Source organism: Meriones unguiculatus, chromosome 7 (genome assembly GCF_030254825.1).
Source record: "Meriones unguiculatus strain TT.TT164.6M chromosome 7, Bangor_MerUng_6.1, whole genome shotgun sequence".
NCBI lineage: Eukaryota > Metazoa > Chordata > Mammalia > Rodentia > Muridae > Meriones > Meriones unguiculatus.
In genome coordinates this window covers 77,554,222-77,571,964 of record NC_083355.1, presented here as the reverse complement: position 1 = coordinate 77,571,964, position 17,743 = coordinate 77,554,222, and the positions used below count along the sequence as shown (strand labels likewise).

The 17,743-nt window shown below is 45.8% G+C and overlaps 1 protein-coding gene and 1 long non-coding RNA gene across 18 annotated transcripts in view; one reads left to right on the top strand and one right to left on the bottom strand.

The window, feature by feature from the left end:
• LOC132655245 (uncharacterized) overlaps positions 1–10,447 on the bottom strand; it is a 31,630-nt gene extending 21,183 nt beyond the window's left edge. Inside the window, exon 1 of the long non-coding RNA XR_009592985.1 lies at positions 9,522–10,447. This is a non-coding gene — a long non-coding RNA (uncharacterized LOC132655245). The remainder of the gene's footprint in view (positions 1–9,521) is intronic.
• The window catches only part of Trim9 (tripartite motif containing 9), a 98,402-nt gene extending 83,573 nt beyond the window's left edge, over positions 1–14,829 (top strand). For 5 of the 17 annotated variants that reach the window (XM_060387609.1, XM_060387601.1, XM_060387600.1 and 2 more), the window contains 6 exons: positions 5,150–5,338; positions 7,631–7,672; positions 8,086–8,109; positions 8,904–9,207; positions 11,648–11,810; positions 13,681–14,829. In XM_060387609.1, the coding sequence (XP_060243592.1) occupies positions 5,150–5,338; positions 7,631–7,672; positions 8,086–8,109; positions 8,904–9,207; positions 11,648–11,810; positions 13,681–13,743 (785 nt within the window). In that variant the 3' untranslated portion in view covers positions 13,744–14,829. The remainder of the gene's footprint in view (positions 1–5,149; positions 5,339–7,630; positions 7,673–8,085; positions 8,110–8,903; positions 9,208–11,647; positions 11,811–13,680) is intronic. The other 12 variants (XM_060387611.1, XM_060387608.1, XM_060387607.1 and 9 more) reach the window with 8 other exon arrangements.
• Positions 14,830–17,743: the final 2,914 nt, after the last annotated feature.

The window sequence follows — 17,743 nt, the reverse complement described above, 5'->3', positions numbered from 1 at the left end:
GAGGATTGGGCCAGGAAGTATGCCACCATCCACAGGATGCCAGAAGCCGGCTCATTCTTTTCTAAAGGAGGTTTTCAAAACAGATTTGTTTCTTACTACTCAATAGCAATTATCACCACTCTTAAGAAAGCTTAAGATGCCGCCTTTTGTTATAAATTATACACCAGTTGGACATAATTGTGACTTCAGCTGCCTGATTGATCGTTGGAGAAAACAGTCTCCTTCTTCACCCACTTCCTTGTTTCTTTTTAAAACCTTCCCAACGAGAGCAGAGAGAACACAGCATTTAACAGCTGGTTTACAGCGCAGCCGTTTACACTCATCCTTCATGCTGCTCCTGTAGCTCTGGGTGGTGTCTCTCCTTTGCTGTATGTAGCCTGATGGCTGCTCAGTTTCAAAGCTGCGCCTGCCAGACAGGAAGACACCCAGGGCTTCCACCAGGAGGCGGTGGAAGAGGAATCAGTGAACGTTGCATAAGAAGCTTCAGTCGCTCCCCCCTTCCCTTTGAGTCCCCAAATAGCATATTAAAGACCACAATTTATCAGGCTAGAGAGACGACTGAGTGCTTAAGAGCATTTGCTGCCCTTGCAGAGGGCCCCATTTCCGAGAACCCATGTTAAGCTGCCCACAACCACCTGTAACTCTGGCTTCATGGAATCTAGTGTCCCCTTCTGGCCTCTGTGGGCATTTTCACACATGGCATAGACACCAACACATTTTAATGATGGGATCAGCTACATGGACAAATTATTCTGCATCTTCTAGTACTTAATGTTTTAAGTTTTCGCGTATTTAGAAATGCTTAGTAATAAAAAAAAATGCTACTCCCCCCAGAAGTATAAAACTTACTGATAATGATTGACACATTTTCTCTTGATTAATTTTTATAGCCAAATGTCATACAATTATAGCCAACCATTTAGAGTAATTGTCAGACAATGAACAAATAAAGTAGAGATGACATACACAGGCTACGCCTAGATCTTTTCTTCTTGATCCCAGGAGTCAGTAAAGAACACACACAGTCCCTGGTGGATCTTGGTTTTGGTAAATTTTCATTGCTTCTTTAGAGCAGAGCCCCCGCCATTACCAGGGTCTCCATTCCAGAGCCCAGTAGGAAGGGAAAGAGGCCTAGGGAAGAACAGGAGGAAACCAGCAGTCCTGACAGTTGATGGACAGTGTGAATGGGCAGGTTGCGTTTGAATACAGTTCTCCTCCTGGACTTAGCAATATGAGTGAGGCTGAGGAGATGGCTCAGTCAGTAAAGTGCTTACCCTGTACCTGATTTGATCCAGAACCCAAGTTAGGGAAGGGGGAACAAAAGCTGGGTGATAGTGCTTGTGATTCCAGCACCAGGGAGAGAAAGATAGGCTACCTGGCCAGACTAGCCTAATGGGCAAACTCCAAGTAAATGAGAGACCTTGCCTCAAAATACAAGGCAGGTGGTGCCTGAGGAATGCAATCTACAGTTGTCTTCTTGCCTTAGGACACACACACACATGAATATCACATGCTTTACACACACACACACACACACACACACACACACACACACACACGAGTGCAATCTCCACCTCCAGCCGTGAGGACAGTTTTCTGCTGGTCTTCCCCACTAAACTGCTCTTACTCAGTAAAGTTCATCCAGGCAGGACTATGGATGTGATGCGCATGATGAGGTAGTAGCAACATCCTAAGATGCCCCGTCTTCCCCTGGTGATTGTCAGATAACCGTGATGATGATCATCAGGGAGGTTAGCTTCCTATCCTGTATTCTGGAAAACAAAACTAAACACCTCATTTTTCCTCAACTTGGGAATAGAATGTTAACAGCCGAGGAGCCTTCTCTGAAGAGGAGCCTTTTCTGAAGGCTATTGAGCTCAACAGTTTGTGTTTGAAAGAGGAGGGGAGGAAGCAGGACTTGTTTCTTCCTGTATCTCAAAGTATAACACTGAATACACACGGCGGCAGCTGCCATTTATGTTCACTGTGAGTTAAAGATGCTTTGGTTAAACCAGGAGGTGATAATACCATTCTCCATCTTGCCATGCTGTACTTATGCCTTTGAACTTGTCCAGAGGAGCATGACCAGAAAGACAATCTGTGTGTGTGAAAGTGGTGACAGATATCAATTTAGCTCAGAACTAGAATGATTTAATGAGGACTGATGACTGATGTCAAGTGCTTGCAGAACTAGCGGTCTGTTCCATTTAGCCCTGGACAGTACCTGGTGAGTGGAGCCTGAACTAAGTTTATCTGCATCTTAAAATCAGTAACCCCAAATGCAAGGTGCTGACTGGAGAAGAATGCTCTAGGGGAAGCTTGATGGCTCCTCCTCAGATGGTTCTAAGTGTCTAACCACCAAGACTCCTGTGGTGTAAAATCATAATGAGTGGTCTAAATGCCCTGTAGACATCTGATCAAACGCACCGTGTAAGAGAGGCCTAGAGGGAGGCTCGCCTGTTAGTCTGACTGGAATTGGGTGGAAATTATCTTTTTCTCTCTCCTCTCATTTGTTTGGAAAATCCTCATAGCAAGGTAGGTTTGATTTTGTGGGGTTTGTTTTGCTTCATTTTGCTTGGGGAGAAAAAATGAGGGAAAAGCCCATATGGTAGGGCATGAAAGGTCACAGGTCAAAAACAGAGACAGGACCGTTGTTGAACCTCTGTCTGAGAAGAGGGCAAGTCCAAGAGTAAGGAAAATAGGGCTTATTGATAGGCAATCAATCAATATACAATAAAGAATAGGAAAAAACTGTCCTATCCCCCAGTAACTAGTTCCAGGAATATCCGTGGCTACACTTGGCCCCCGCCCCAGAGTTCCTGGCACTGAGAATGAAAAGGGTGAGTGATCCTTCTGACAGGTTTGGGTCTGATCCTCAAATTATGGGTATGGTACACATCTCTCTATGGGTGTTCAGATCACTGCTTAGAGATTCAGTATACTCCAAACATCATCTTACCTTAATTTTCAAGGCAATGCGTATCTGCAGTATAATGAATTGCCACATCTGGTAAAAGATACATTTTCAAGCAAATTCTTGTGAATTTGAAACAGTATACCAACATCAATACAGTGGCTTCTCAAACTAAAAAGGTTGGGTGGGCTCTGTGTGGCTACATTTCAAATCTTTTGAAATATAAGTTAGTTACATTTTAAGTTGATTATAACATTACTGTAGGGCCAGTGAGACAGCCCAGCAGATGGCAGCACCTACCGTCAACTCTAGTGATCCGAGTTCAGTCCCTAGAAACCACAGAACAGACAACTAACTCCTGCAGGTTGTCCTCTGACCTCTGCTCATGTGCTGTGGCTCTTGAGTGTGCATACACACACACAAACACACACACAGACACACACACAGACACACACACAAATAAATAGATGCGAAGAATAGTAGTTTTATTCTATCTGAGCAAAGAAATGGTCATACATGCCAAGCCACCACAACCATACGAAGTTTAAATGGAACCTTCAGTATATTATTCTTCTTGGGGCTATAAAGCCTTAGCCTCGTATCCTTTTCTCTGATTATTTGGTTTATAGAAAAATCAAATCTTCCCTCGGGATAAGACTAAAGTCTGAAAGGCTAACATGTTGTGAGTCCAGAAATGAAAATGAGGCTTCTTCCTTGAAGTACTGACACTTGTGGAAGCGTTTCCTATGAGGTCTCCAGATAGGATTATGCTCTACATAGATGCACATGCATTCACACACACACACACACACACACACACACACACACATTCACACATGCACTTGCACATGCACACAGGCTCTAATGTGCCCTCATACATGCATATGCACACACATGCACGCACTCTTTCTCACTACACACACTCACACACATGCATTCATGAACTTGCTCACATACACACACACGCACATGCTTTTGCCTGAACCTGTACAGTGCAGTGTTTTGATCAGAAGGGGCTGTACAAACACAAGCTGCAAACAGGATTAAACAAGCCCCAGGAATTCCCACTGGCCACCATAACAAAATTCTCTTTCCAATGAGAAAATGTTTCCTTGGGAGTCGGGAGCCTGAAATGCCATCTGCACTTCTGGTGTTTTCACTATTAAACTGAGCTTGAGGGGCTGGAGAGATGGCTCAGTGGCTAAGAAAACTGGCTGCTCTTCCAGGGGACCTGAGTTCAATTCCCAGAACCCACACGGTGGCTCACAACCATCTATACTGGGACCTGATGCCCTCCTCTGGCATCCGTGTGTACATCAGATGAAGCAGTAGGGCACAAATAAACAAAATATCCAGCTGGTGTTCAATTCCCAGAACCCACACGGTGGCTCACAACCATCTATACTGGGACCTGATGCCCTCCTCTGGCATCCGTGTGTACATCAGATGAAGCAGTAGGGCACAAATAAACAAAATATCCAGCTGGTGAGTGAGTCCTCGCTTGAGTACAATAGTGACAACTCAACTCCTCACTTGAGTTTCTGAAAAGAAACAGACACTTGATACCTCTGCGCCTTCCCTCTGCCTGAATCCTATCCGTTATGAGAGAGTTAAATAAGGTCCATAGGAAACGAGAATAACTCAGAAGCGGAGAGAGGTCTTATTCCCCAGGTGCCCGGCAGGCCTGTCTTCCTAGAAAGCGCTGTGCCTCTCCCTCTATGCAAAGATCACGTCTTGAGTGTCCTAGGATTAAAATAATCTTGTCCCTCTAGAAATGGGGGAGACACACTGGTAGAGGAAAAGAGAAACATTCCAGTTTCAAAAAGTTATCACCTCCCAAACAGAAACCCCGTAAGAAACCATTGTTATGCACAGTAATCTGAGGAACAGCTGACGCAAAAAGAGGTGTTGGTTTTCTTATCAATGGGCAAAGGGTACCTACAAGTCTCACTCAGTTCATTTCCCTTCGCAAAGGAAACCCTCCTTTGTGCTTTTCTATTACTAAAAGTTAGAGGGAACTACAAAATGATTGTCAGTGGTGTTGGCACAGTTGTCTGGGTCCTGAGCTATTAGGAACCCAGCCTCAGACACACCATCTTGCTGACACCTATGGGTGGTGCCGCAGGGCTGAGGAAGAGTTGTGTGAACGCTTGCTTGCTTGCTTAGGTCTTTGGGAGCCTGGCAAGGGCAGCCAGCAGGTTTCTGATCTCCGGTTTGCGTTGATCTTGCATTTAGACACAGATTCAGAAGAACAGACCCTCCCTTTTCCAGTGCCTTCGGAAAGACTGCCGCTCCGTAGAATGAGCCCTTTCTCCTCCACCCTTAATCTACAACCCAGCTTCCCCGGGAGATCCTACTTTGATTTCCGATCCTCACCCCACCAGCTGAGCTTGCATTCTTCTTTACAGTCTCTCAATACACCGGGTGAGCTGAGCTGTCAGATCTTTCTCTTCATCTCTGTGTCTTGGAGGCATCTCTGAAACACCTGTGTTGTTCTTGCCATTTGTGTGCGTGCTGAGGGATGACCAGCGTCTGTGTCTGTGGCTTCCACTGTGGGGAGCATCTGGCTGAAGGAGCTTCCTTTCCCGGCATTCTTGTTTGTGTGGTGGAACAACCCACCCCAGGACTGTGGTCCATGTGTGGGTCCATGTGTGATGGCGTTGGGACAGGATGCAGGAAGTTGTTCTTTTTGCATCAACTGGTACCACCATGGGAAACCTGGTCATCACATGTAGTGGCATAGCACGGCACAGGTACTGGCTAAGTAGAGGCCGTGGCAATGGTGTGGAGGTTTGCGGCCTTCTGCATCCAGGAAACCAGCTGTGTCTGGGAGTCTGGATCAGTGCATCCAGCCTGGGGTGGTCTGATTAAACATAGACTCAAGAGATCTTTACCAATGAAAACAAAACTAAAAGCAAAAGCATGCCGAATACATCCTACAAAGCAGGAAAAGCAGAGCCTGCAGAACACGGTACCGGTAGGACTGCAGGCTCACAGCAGGTCACTTTCCTAGCACAGCGCAGGGACCACTGTTAGTTAAATTAAAAACCATTCAGTCATGATGCCAATGGCCAGAGATCCTGTAGTCAAAATATGTGGCCTCAGGAAGCTGCTCACAGCCAAGATGCAGCAGGGCTTACGGTTGATTCCAGGGAAGCTAGACTCCTGTTACTTTGCAGTGAGCTCTGTCTGGCAAACAGAATCTTCAAATTCCTAAACTGCAGACCTGTCTGATCTCTTCAGGACTATATTGTAATCATGGATACACATGACGCACATCTCACGTTTCCAAGCATTTCTTTTGGGTTTTGTTTTGTTCCTTTGGCTCATCCCACATCCTGGAATGAAGAAGTCCACAGCATGACAGTGCAAAAAGGATGCAGGGACTTCAAGCTCCCTTGAAAAGTGACATTTTTTTTTCTTGTGTTTTACATTTCTCCTTGTTTTTTCTGTGCACACCTGGCTTTTCCCCATGCTTTGTTATGGAGCCCTTTGCTTGTCTCTAATGTATCAAAATACTGTTACAGTCTTTGTAATGTATATTGTCTCAAGAATAAAATGAAATGTGGGGTCTGGGTGTTTGGTAGTTGTATTTAATAGCCTTGTTCTAGTTGTATCATTGAATCTTAAATGTATGATGTTGTGTTTAAATTAGTGAGAAAAGTGTTCAGAATATTTGTTTGTTTTTTTTTAAAGACTCCACAAGGCATGATTCATTTAAAAAATCTTGAAAGCCCTATTTAGATTTCACAAATTTACTTCCAAACCTAGAAATGAAATTTAAAATTCTTTATATTCCATACTTACTGTGCTCCAGTTCATAAGGGAGAATCGAAAAGACAGTTGGCAGAAATTAAACATAAAAAACCAACCATGAGCTGGAAGAAAATGAATGTATCCCAGAATAAAGTAAGCTAAGCAAGAAGAAGGTCATGATATTTAAATTTGCTAACTAGGTCCTCTTTCATATCAAGCTGCCTTCTTAATTCTTATACAATTCTTTCAAGCCAGCACCTTATCCCTCCAATTATTTTAGAAACGAGCTTATAAAGACAATACTAAATTAGAAAAAAAAAAAAAAAACCTACATGATTCTTTCCCCCAAAGATTCCTATCAGCCTTCCTCCCATCCCTCTGGTGAGAAGAGCTGTTGTAGCAAAGCAAGCTGAGAAGGAAAACAAGTATCTTTGTTTTTGTAACACTCAGTTTATGCCATTGTTAATTATGAATTGTTCAAGTGCACCAGACTCCACACATCTTTACATTTGCCTTGGACTCATCCCCGCAAATGAGGGCAATCCGAAAACTATTGACACAGAGCAGACTTATCCCTGCCTGCAGATTTCTTCCACTTCTATTGGGTTTTTCCTCATCTTTAAAAAGAGTCGACCTCCTCAGTTTGCAAGTATTACTGTAAAACTGAACTGGGAAGATAATGAGAATTCGAACTGCAATATTTACGGTCAATTGGACAAAGCTTTTGTCAGGATGTAAAAAAGATGAACTTTTTGTTTGAAAAAGAGCACAAAAGCTATTTATACCCAGCAAAGAAAAGAAACATAAAAAGGGCTTTGGTTTTTTGGAAATATTTTGTCATTTTTCATGAATCAGGCCTCTTGGAGACTACATTCAATTGGTGCTTTCTAAATGAATGCAAATAATTTTTATCAACCTGATTGTCACTTCGTAGTCTTGATGTGTAGTATCTTTTTATAGGATGCAATTTTGAGACACAGTCTGCATCTTACTCTCAATTAGGCAAGTATACCTACTGTAATTGTTACCTTCTGCCTGTTTGACCGCTATGCTCAATTTCCTTTGCAAAATAAATTGTGGTGGCTTTGTCATGTCAATAAAATTCTCCAAATGTCATTCTAACTCCATTAGAAGTTTCTCAATTTCTTAGAAAAAAAAAAATGCCTGTCTTTTTTTTTTTTTTTTTTAATGTTATTCCTCAACTCCCGCCCCCTTTTCTTCTGCATTAATGCAAAACATTCTTTATGAGCCCTGGATGTCAGTAGAGCACGAGGCAGGCCGGCTGTTACTGTGTGTGTAATGTTCTCAGTGGAGCCCTTGTTGGTATTAGTCTATCAGAAGAAACATGCTTTCTTATCGATGTCACTTTTGCTTCCTATTTCTCTCCCCCATGCCTTTCACTGGGATGACACCAGTTGACATTAAGAAGCTGCTGGCAGGTATGGAATAACGTTATTCTCCCACAGAGAGCAGAGAGGAAGTGCATGGGAGGTGGCTGCAGGCTCAGCACAGCAGCACCCTCACCTCTGCAGGCTGCTCTGTGTGGGCCACATGTAGAAACTGGGGTGCAGCCATGTGTAGCAAAACCTCGTCCTCTCTGCACCCAGTGTCTAAACTGCTTCTGTGATGTCTATCACAGGCCAGTTTTAGGAGTAACGCTTACCTATAAAGTGTAAAGGAAGCGATCTGTCCTACACCCAAGTCCCCATCGCACGTGAAAATTAGTTTATGTTGCTTTGTAGCGTCAAGGCTTCTGAGCAGGTACAAGAGTGGCGGGGGGGGGGGCTTTCCAGCACTTCTGCCTCAGCGCACTTCCTGATTTCACGTGGTATGCTTTATCCCTCCTCCATCCAGGACTATAGCTCTAACCTCCCTGCCTCAGGGTTGCACAGGCATCCTAGCACACCCCTCACCCTTTATGTCTCTGGTGCACTGTTCTGCCAGTCACCAGGTGAAGGCACTTGATGACCTCACTCCCGGATCAGCTGGCTGGGAGTGCAGTCTAAGCCAGGTAACCCCTGCTCCATCGGTCGTCTATCCTCTGTCCATTCCTGGAGCAGAGTATCAGCTCCCAGGATGGGCCCCATCTGCTCACGTAGGGTGACCCTGGCCCCAAACACCTCCCTCCTGCATGGCCAGCATGAGAACCGTGACGCCACGCTCCACACCGCCCAGAAGCACTCTACAGTGCTCAGGTGCCACTAATGACTCACTTCCCTTCTGTCGTTCCCAGTGGCTTGGTTTGCCTTTGACCCCGGCTCGGCACACTCCGACATCATCTTCTCCAATGACAACCTGACGGTGACGTGCAGTAGCTACGATGACCGGGTGGTGCTGGGGAAAACCGGCTTCTCGAAAGGGGTCCACTACTGGGAGCTAACGGTAGACCGCTATGACAACCACCCCGACCCGGCATTCGGCGTGGCTCGCATTGACGTGATGAAGGATGTGATGTTAGGAAAGGACGACAAGGCTTGGGCAATGTATGTGGACAATAACCGGAGCTGGTTCATGCACAACAACTCGCACACCAACAGGTACCCCACAGCCCCACACCAAGCCTTCTTCATGGTGGCTTGGGCTCGAGAGGGAGAGCCTAGTTCAACAGCCCTATTGCATAGACAGCATTCAGAAACAGGACAGGTGGTCTTCCCCGAGCACGAGGCTCGGTGCTGAGTCATCTCTCAGCCCAGTCCATGCCACTGTTTTCCACGTTGCATAGGGACAGGGTTGAGTGCCCTCCCATTGGCCCTTCATTGTTAAGTTCCACCCAGGTCACAGAAGACAACGCCTGGGCATATCTGTAATAGACAAACAACCCAGGGCTCAAAAATCCAGATCTAGAACTTACCAGGAAAATTGTCAGGGGCCAAGATACTTCTTTTTCTTTTCTTTCTGAAACCCAGTTTGTCAATCCTTCAGATTCGTATAATAATACGCTTCCATGCAGGAGAGGTCTGAAGACTACCTGAGATATGCAAAAATACCTGACATTGGAAGTCACTGTTGTCATTCCTACCAAAACTGCTTCTCGGAATAGACGCCACTGACTAAAGTTGGTGTTAGGGACGCCATTCCGGACAGCTTTAAGCCAAAGGAGCTCCCTTGTAATTGTGTGAATTACAGCACCCGGTTTACTGAAGAAAGGGAACAAAGTTATGTCCTTAAGTAATGTCCTCTTAGCACCAAGACAGACAGCTTTAACTCAATACATCTTATAACTTCCCTTTTCGTCTGTTAGTGTTCTCTTCGAATGTGTTTTACTCATATTTTCTGGGCCAAAAGTGTCTTTTCGTGACACCGGTCTCTCTTCTTCTCAAACATTCCCTCCAGGGTGCTTTCTCTTTGGTGTCTCTGGAAGAAAAATCCAGTTATGTTCAGTGAGATCAAAGGGAAAGCAGGCGCAGCAGGGGCAGAATAATGACTTCACTATTTCAGCTTCTCCTGTCAGCCTGCCCCTGACCCTTTGCTAGCCAGGAGACTCCTAGCACTTCCCGGCCCTCGGACATTCTCTGTCCAGCTCCATTCCCAGATGTCTTGTCCCTTGAAGCAAGCACACAGAGCATTTCATCTTGGTATCAAACCCAAGTGGATAGAGATAGGGTTATCTTCAGTGATTCACATTCTGGGGGGCTCTGTCACTAGATTCCTGACGCCATCACCCTTGCACTTGCATTTAGCCTCTCGATTTGGGGATGAAGGGGTAAATAAGAGCACCACCATCACACGATGCAGGAAAGCACATTCCAGAAGCTGAACACGTCTGCCTGCATGCAAGCTGCATGCCACTTGTGCTGTCGCTGACCAACTTGCAAATAGCAAGACTCAGTTTGTCAGCCTGTCTGTGCCGGTGTCCAGTGTGTCCTCTGCATGCAGGAGAAAGGGGTGGTGCTTATTAAATGTCTGTGCCCTGCTGAGACAAAGTTCAGTTTTGCTGGGTCCCAAACTGAGGAGGGAAGACAGGCCTGGCCATCCCTACCTAACGTCATTCTGTGACGCCATCAGTTGCAGCAGAAGACGTGGTTCTTTGTAAGACGATGTTTGTACTTGGGTCTCCAGAAATCACTACATTCCCTGCAGAGCAATTATGTCTCAGGAAAATATCTCTTCCAATGCTGCCATTTTACAGAGAGACTCTAATGTCTTTGTTTAAGATTAGCATCTTCCCAGAGTGGGTTTCACTACATGGAGAGCGGAAAGTCCAGCATCTTTGGCATATGTTCTGGATCTGGCCTAAGTGCTTCTTTATTTTGACTTTCAGATTAAGCCATTTTGTATCAAATGCTGTTAAATTCACCCAGCATATGAAAGGTGCACAGCCTAGCTGCTGCACCGTGGTAGCCGAGAGGCTTCTCTGGCCCAGTCTCCAGCATTGTTTTATTCTGCTGTAGCTCAGAAGCAGAGATTCCATATGTACCAGTTTGCTCTCAGCAAGGCACAGTAACCACGGGGCTGCCATGAGGGATGGCTCTCTCTGCAGGGGAGGGGGAATCTGAGGGAGCAAAAAAAAAAAAAAACTGTAAAACATATTTTCATACATAAAGCACAGATACACAGTATATAAATAGTATATGGTGTATCTAATGCTTCAAAGTTGTATGTGAAAAAGGTGCTTAGAGTAAAACTATATAAAAAGGCTGAGCAAGGAAGGAAGATGTAAATAGGTTACAATATTCTGGTTTGGTTGGGCCTGGTGGGACAGGCCTATAACCACTTCTTGGGAGGTAGAGGCAGGAGGATTGCTAGTTTAAGCCTTTCCTGCACTGTGGTGAAACAAGGCTAGCCTGGACTATTTGGAAAGACCCAAATAAAAAGTAAAAAGGAGGGCTGGGTGTAAAACCCAGTGGCAGAGCAGCTGCCTATCATCCGTGAAACCCCAGTACTTGAAAAGCAAAAATAAAAAAATAAACCAAACATGGAGAGACCTTCCGAATGCCAGCAAGCAGATGAGCCTCTGTTTTTTCCCCTTTCCCACAGAACTGAAGGAGGGATCACAAAAGGAGCCACCATCGGGGTCCTGCTCGACTTGAACAGAAAGACGCTAACGTTTTTCATCAACAATGAGCAGCAAGGCCCCATAGCATTTGAGAACGTGGAAGGCCTCTTCTTTCCTGCTGTCAGCCTGAACAGGAACGTGCAGGTAAGAACCTGGACCCTGGGACCAAGGGCTTGTAAAGGCCGCTACTTCAAAGTCTGCCCGGGGGGCCAGTAAAATCCCCCAGCTACAGGAGGGAAGCTGATGCGAGGTGCAGGGTGAGACAGGACTCCACACCTGCAGACAGACCCCTTTCCGTGTATCTGCCACGCACGGGAGACAAAAGCCTTCTCTACCCTGTCTACTCATATTCTGCTCTAGTTTCATCTCTAAGTAGAATTGAATGATTTCAACAGACTGGCACGAAAGCCATCGAGATGACTCCTAGGAATGCCCAGGAAAGTGACCGTTAGACCCATGTTAGAGGTGGGAGTGGCACTACCATCATTCACTCTGCCTTGAGCTGTGGGCTGGGAAGCATGGGCCCTGCCTACAAGTTTGCAGTTTGCTGCAGAGAGAGAACACCAGGTTTTCTTTCCCCTTTATTCAGTGGATAGCTGCAGGGCCTCGTTAACAAGCCAGGCTCTATTGTAAATATTTGATATCCATCAGTGGGACAGATACAAGTCTCACCTTCCCGAGCTTATGTATAGTCACGGATGGTAACCACTACCCAGAATGGTGCTGTTTATACAGTATGTTAGAAGGTCAGAGTGAAGTAAGGGGTTAGACAGGGCTGCGGATACGCTAACCAGCCATGGCCTTAAGCAATGCTGTCAAATGGCTGCGGTCCTGCTTAGGTGAGTCCTCGAGGAGGGTGGGCAGCAGGCTGTGCAGAGCTTTCCAAACAGAAAACATAGCCCAAACGTAGATGTGGCTAAGGCATGAGGGGCTTTGGGTGGGCTGAGAAGGGCAAAGAGGCTAGTGGGCCGGGGCAGGGAGCAATTGAGGAGGGTTTCAGAGCATTCAGGGAGTGTGGGTAACGCCTTGCCAACCACTGTTAGAATCTGGGGCTTCACTGTCCTCCTGAGTCGGGCCTCCCACTACACAGCATATATCTCAATAGCCTTAAAAGAGGACTTGACGATTGAAACCTTGTAGAGAATCCGGGCCCCAGCTACAGCCACAGTATTTAAACTCTTTTAAATTAATTACTGTCTATGATTATATACAGTAAAACTGCTTACAGTCTGGAAACACCTGCTTTCTGGCTTCCTGCAAGTAGGTGGGATTGTCTGAGGGAGGGGCTGGAATCTAATCCTTCAGAGGCCAGCCTGCACCTCAGAAGACAGAAAACCACAAATTAGTATAGAAGTGAATCTAAGAAGAAAAAAACCCAACCAACCTCATTCAAAGTTTTCCACCTCTTCAGTCATTTCCCTTCCAAAGGTTATCACACTAGTCATGCTTCAGGCTTTTTAAGGATCTTCTAGTGCCTTTAGACAAAGACTCTTGCCAGGAATGGTATGGACAAGAATGGAGAAGTGGCCATGTTTAGGAAATGCTTCCAGTCTTTTCCCATAGCTCTCCACCATAGTTTGAGGTTAACCAGAATGTGGCAAAATAGCCTAAGTGCCCGTGTTTCTTCCTGTGAAAGTCCTTCGTGCCAACCGGATGGCATGGCTTGTGCACGGCTGAAACCCACGGGCAAGCTAATCTGGTCTCTGGCAGTGGTCACTGCGTGTAGACAAAAGGTTTGGCTACCCGCAGATGAGTGGCCTGTCTTCAGCCCTAAGAAACGCAGTCACCCAGAATCCTCTTTCTAAAAACTGGGTCTCTCCTGGGTTTGGAGGCCCACCATGGTGTCCACAGTCTTACCACCGCGAAATCCTGCTAGAAGTCCCTTTAATGTCTTCTAGGATAGATGTTCAAGAGAAGTGAGTGGGCCCTTGCAGAACTGGGGGCACACAAACTGCACTGTGACGAGGCAAGGGTAAGCACGGTGCCCCGCATAGCTTACAGTTTCCTCCCCCAGGTCACGCTTCACACTGGGCTTCCGGTCCCCGACTTCTACTCCAGCAGAGCGTCCATAGCCTGAGGCTGTGCTGCAGAGGCACTAGCTGTCCCCGAGAGGGACGGCACAGAGCCACCAGCCTCGGCGTACACAGAGTTGGTACAAGAGAGAGAAGAAGAGCTGGGTCCTCCGCCATCTTCACCCCTACAGCTCCGCCCTTTCCCATCAGCCTCTCTGCATCACTAAACCCGCGCCCCCTTCCTCACCCAGAAGCGCTAACTCACAGAGGACCCGGCAGCCCATCGCTTCCCTTCGTTTCCACTTCCACGTGTTGCTTTTCTTTAATTTAGGTTTTTGGGTTTTTTTTTTAATGTAGGTTGAGTTCAGTTTGTTTTTGTTTTTGTTTTTCTGATCATGTTTTGGTGACTTACCTACCTAACTGGCATTGCCAAGAAAAAAATTCTTCTGGAAACTTTCTTCTTTAGCTTTTGGTCAGACAAAGATGTTATAGGAGAGCAGGTAGGAAAGAGGTCAAACTTAGAGTTCACCATCTGGTTCCTAGGGTGCTCTTGCCCTGATTCCTGGAGGCATGTAAGCTCTTTTTGGGAGGTAGGCAGGGGGCACTTGGCATCCTGAAGCACAAATACATCAACTACACAGGTTCACAGCAGGGTAAGGACCATTCAGATAGGCCCTGAACATTGGGAAGACCAGGAGACTCAAATGAGTTGCTTCATTTAGTTAATGCAAATTTTTAATTAGGAACTAATATGGACCAGGCAGTGTTCAAGACACCAGAATGCTGTGTTCTAGACGCTAGGGAAGGCTGTGGGAAAAGATCAATAGTCTACCTTTCCGGAACTTACATTCTCATATAACAAAGCAACAAATAACTTGCAGTTGTTCTAAGTAGCAGAAAGGAGTCAAAGAAGGTGTCCTTGCCGAATCCTTAGATTGATGCTGAGCCCACACACTCTGGCCACACCAGACTTGCACCAACCCCATGCTTTTTCCACTGCGCTATCTTAATTATGGTCTCTGCTGCTACTCATCACAGAGGCAGGCCTTCCTTGGCAGAAATGATCTCAGCATTGTTTCTCATTAATGCTGCAATCATAACAAGCCTTAAAAAAAAAAAAAGGAAAAAAGGAAATTAAAAAAAAAAAAGAATGTTGAAAACTAAACAACCAGAGGGCACAGGACCCACTCATGACCCTGGGGTCCCTAAGTTTCGGACCACGACATTCACATTCTCAGGATAAGCACACCATCTCCATGTACACTAGCAGTGCCTGTTACAGACGAGGCTCCATCCGCTCACTGCTGTCACAGCCTGACTTTCTAACCGGGTTGGGGGAACCGTGAGCGTGGATGTCGTCGATTCTGGGATTGGCTGTGGGATCGCCTACCACTCCTAAGAGAGTACACACTCGCCCTTCAGATGCTCTTGTTTGACGTGACGTTTTCGAGAAAGCAGGACCTGGGAAACAGACATCTGATTAGTTGTCTAAACACTTTCATCTGAGCCAAGAAATCCACTAGCCTGGTGGTAAACGGCAGAAGTAGGGTGGGGAAGCTGACAGTGCTTAGGCTAAAAGTAATCTATGTAAATAGCTCATTCTCTGCTCTCGTGCTTCCTCTAGATCATCTGTCACTATGATGTTTTTTCTAGTTAGAACCTAATTTATTGAATGGGTGCTATCCTGTCTACGTCTGTCTCGGGTTCTCGTGGCTGCAGAACACTGTTGCGGGACAACACGAGTTTGGTCTTTGGTTTATGCTCCAATGAGACTCGAAGGCTGGGCCGCTAGTTACTCTCTTTATTAAATCCATCCCGCTGGTTAGAGTTCTAGTGACTTGTAACAAATAGTTTACATTGAACTACAACTATAGATGCATACAGCTACTGTGCTAGAAAAAAAAAATCTGTCATTCCTGGTATCCCAATAAAGGGTTTTTATGAGAGGAAAAAAATAACATGTCTCTAAAGAAGTTCTTTCTAAGTGTGGACATATTTGGGGGCCCAAGTCACCTTTGTCACGGCAGCATAACAAAGTGTGACCAGGAAGCCGTCCCCAGGGGGCTTGAAGGAGAATGTTCTCCGTGCATTCCCGTGAGGCTCTGCCTCTGGATTTTCCACAGCCCCTAGCCTGGCCGTGACATAACACGTGTGCATATATGGAATGCTTTGGCCTGTATCTCCACACACTGAGATGTGACTTCAATGAGCCTGCTTCTCCAATGGCCACAGACCTGCGCTGCAGGATAAAAGAGGGTGTCCCCAGCTCCTGTAACGTTTTTAAACAGCTAAATGACACAACTGTTTTCCTGTAACCCTGACCCTAGAGATGGCCTTTTATTGTTATTCACCCTTACTAGAAGAAAAGCAGGGACTGGAGTGATTGCTCAGTCAGTAAAATGCACGCTGGACCCAACTCCAGTCTCCAGAACACAAGTAAAAATAGCAAGCAGAATGTCCCATTCTGTAATCCCTGCACGGGGGAGGTGGACACAGGAGGGTACACACACACACACACACACACACACACACACACACACACACGGAGGGGGGAGGTGGGAGAGATAGACTATGTAAGTCACTGAGTGCTGATCCGAGTTGCAGTTGCCCAGAGTAGCACGAGGCACCTAGCCAGCAGCTGCTGCCCTCTGTCCATTTGGTTTCTATCTGGTCTTTTCTTTGCCCTCTAGTGGGGGGACTTTTCTCTGCTTCTTTTATTTCTCCGGTCCATCCCTGCCAGGTTTTCTTCTCCTCGCTGCTTAGTGAAACCCATTAGCTGCTCTGCATTCTTCTGTGCTGCTAAGGTTAATGGACTTTGTGTTCCCGGTGTTTTCTCATAGGAGTGATGAACTGACTTGTTAGAAATCACCCTATTTTCCGGAAACAGTGTCTTTTCTTCTGCCTCTAATGTATGCATTTATCTTTCAGCCATCTACTTAATTCACAGATATAGAAGGGGGAGGTCGCTGTTATATCCAGATTTCTGAATAGAATAGAGGGAACTATAGTATTAAACCAGGAAGTTTTCAGCTCACACTGTAGTACAATCTTTATGAACACTAGAGACAACTGAAAATACTTCCCAAGTATGCATTTCAGCTGTCCCTACCAAGCCTGGGACTTAGTCAATCAAAGATCTTGCAATGTATCATCTTTAACCGAGACTACCTTGATCTTTCATCACTCTGAAGAACTAGCCTTTGGGGATAAGCATGGAATTTAGGTGCTGAAGATGGGTGAACCATAAGAGCACCCAGGAAAGCAACAGTCCAGACCTTTGATTAGTGACCTCTCCACTCTGCTAAGCTAAGAAACACTGACAAATACCTATGTGGGGTGTTTCTCTGGGCAGAAAGGGGGTTGGGAAGGAGGACCAAAGTGTTATCAAATTTCCTTTTTAGAAATAGATCTCAGAGACTTGGACAGTGACAAAAATTGTTCAGCCGTGTCAATGTCTGAAAAGCCACGGGGAGGTACATTCTGAGGGAAAGAATCAGGGCCCAGGGATATCAGTCGGCGGGTAATTGTGCGTGTGTCACATGCTCAAAGCTTTGTGTTCTGTTCCAGGATCATATAAACCCAGGGTTATAGCAGACTGCTCGGCAAATAAAAAGAAAAGTATTTGGCCCACTCTTAGCAACCCCAGCATGCATTTTTACTTCCTCATTCATTGGAGAGCATTCAGCTTTTAACTAAAGGAAGCCACATGGCTTCTCTCTAGCTCTCCCAAATCGTTACTCCTGCACCGTGGAGCCAACATTAAGTAAAATAAAGGCTACTTTAACAGAAGGACCTCAAGAGGTTGAGACAGTGTGTCAGACAGTCTAAAGTAGCTGCTAGGTGACTAATGGGCAAATGAGCAGGTAAAATACAATGCAGGATACTTCCTGAACAAAGGGATGGATGATTCATGGGGAAACGGATCAGGATGGCCCACAATTTTAGCACACTATTCAGAGGACATATATTTCATCTCTCTCTCTTTGTCACCGTCTCTCTCACACTCACTTTTTATTGATTCTTTATGAGTTTCACATCACGCACCCCAGTCCCACTCATCTCCCT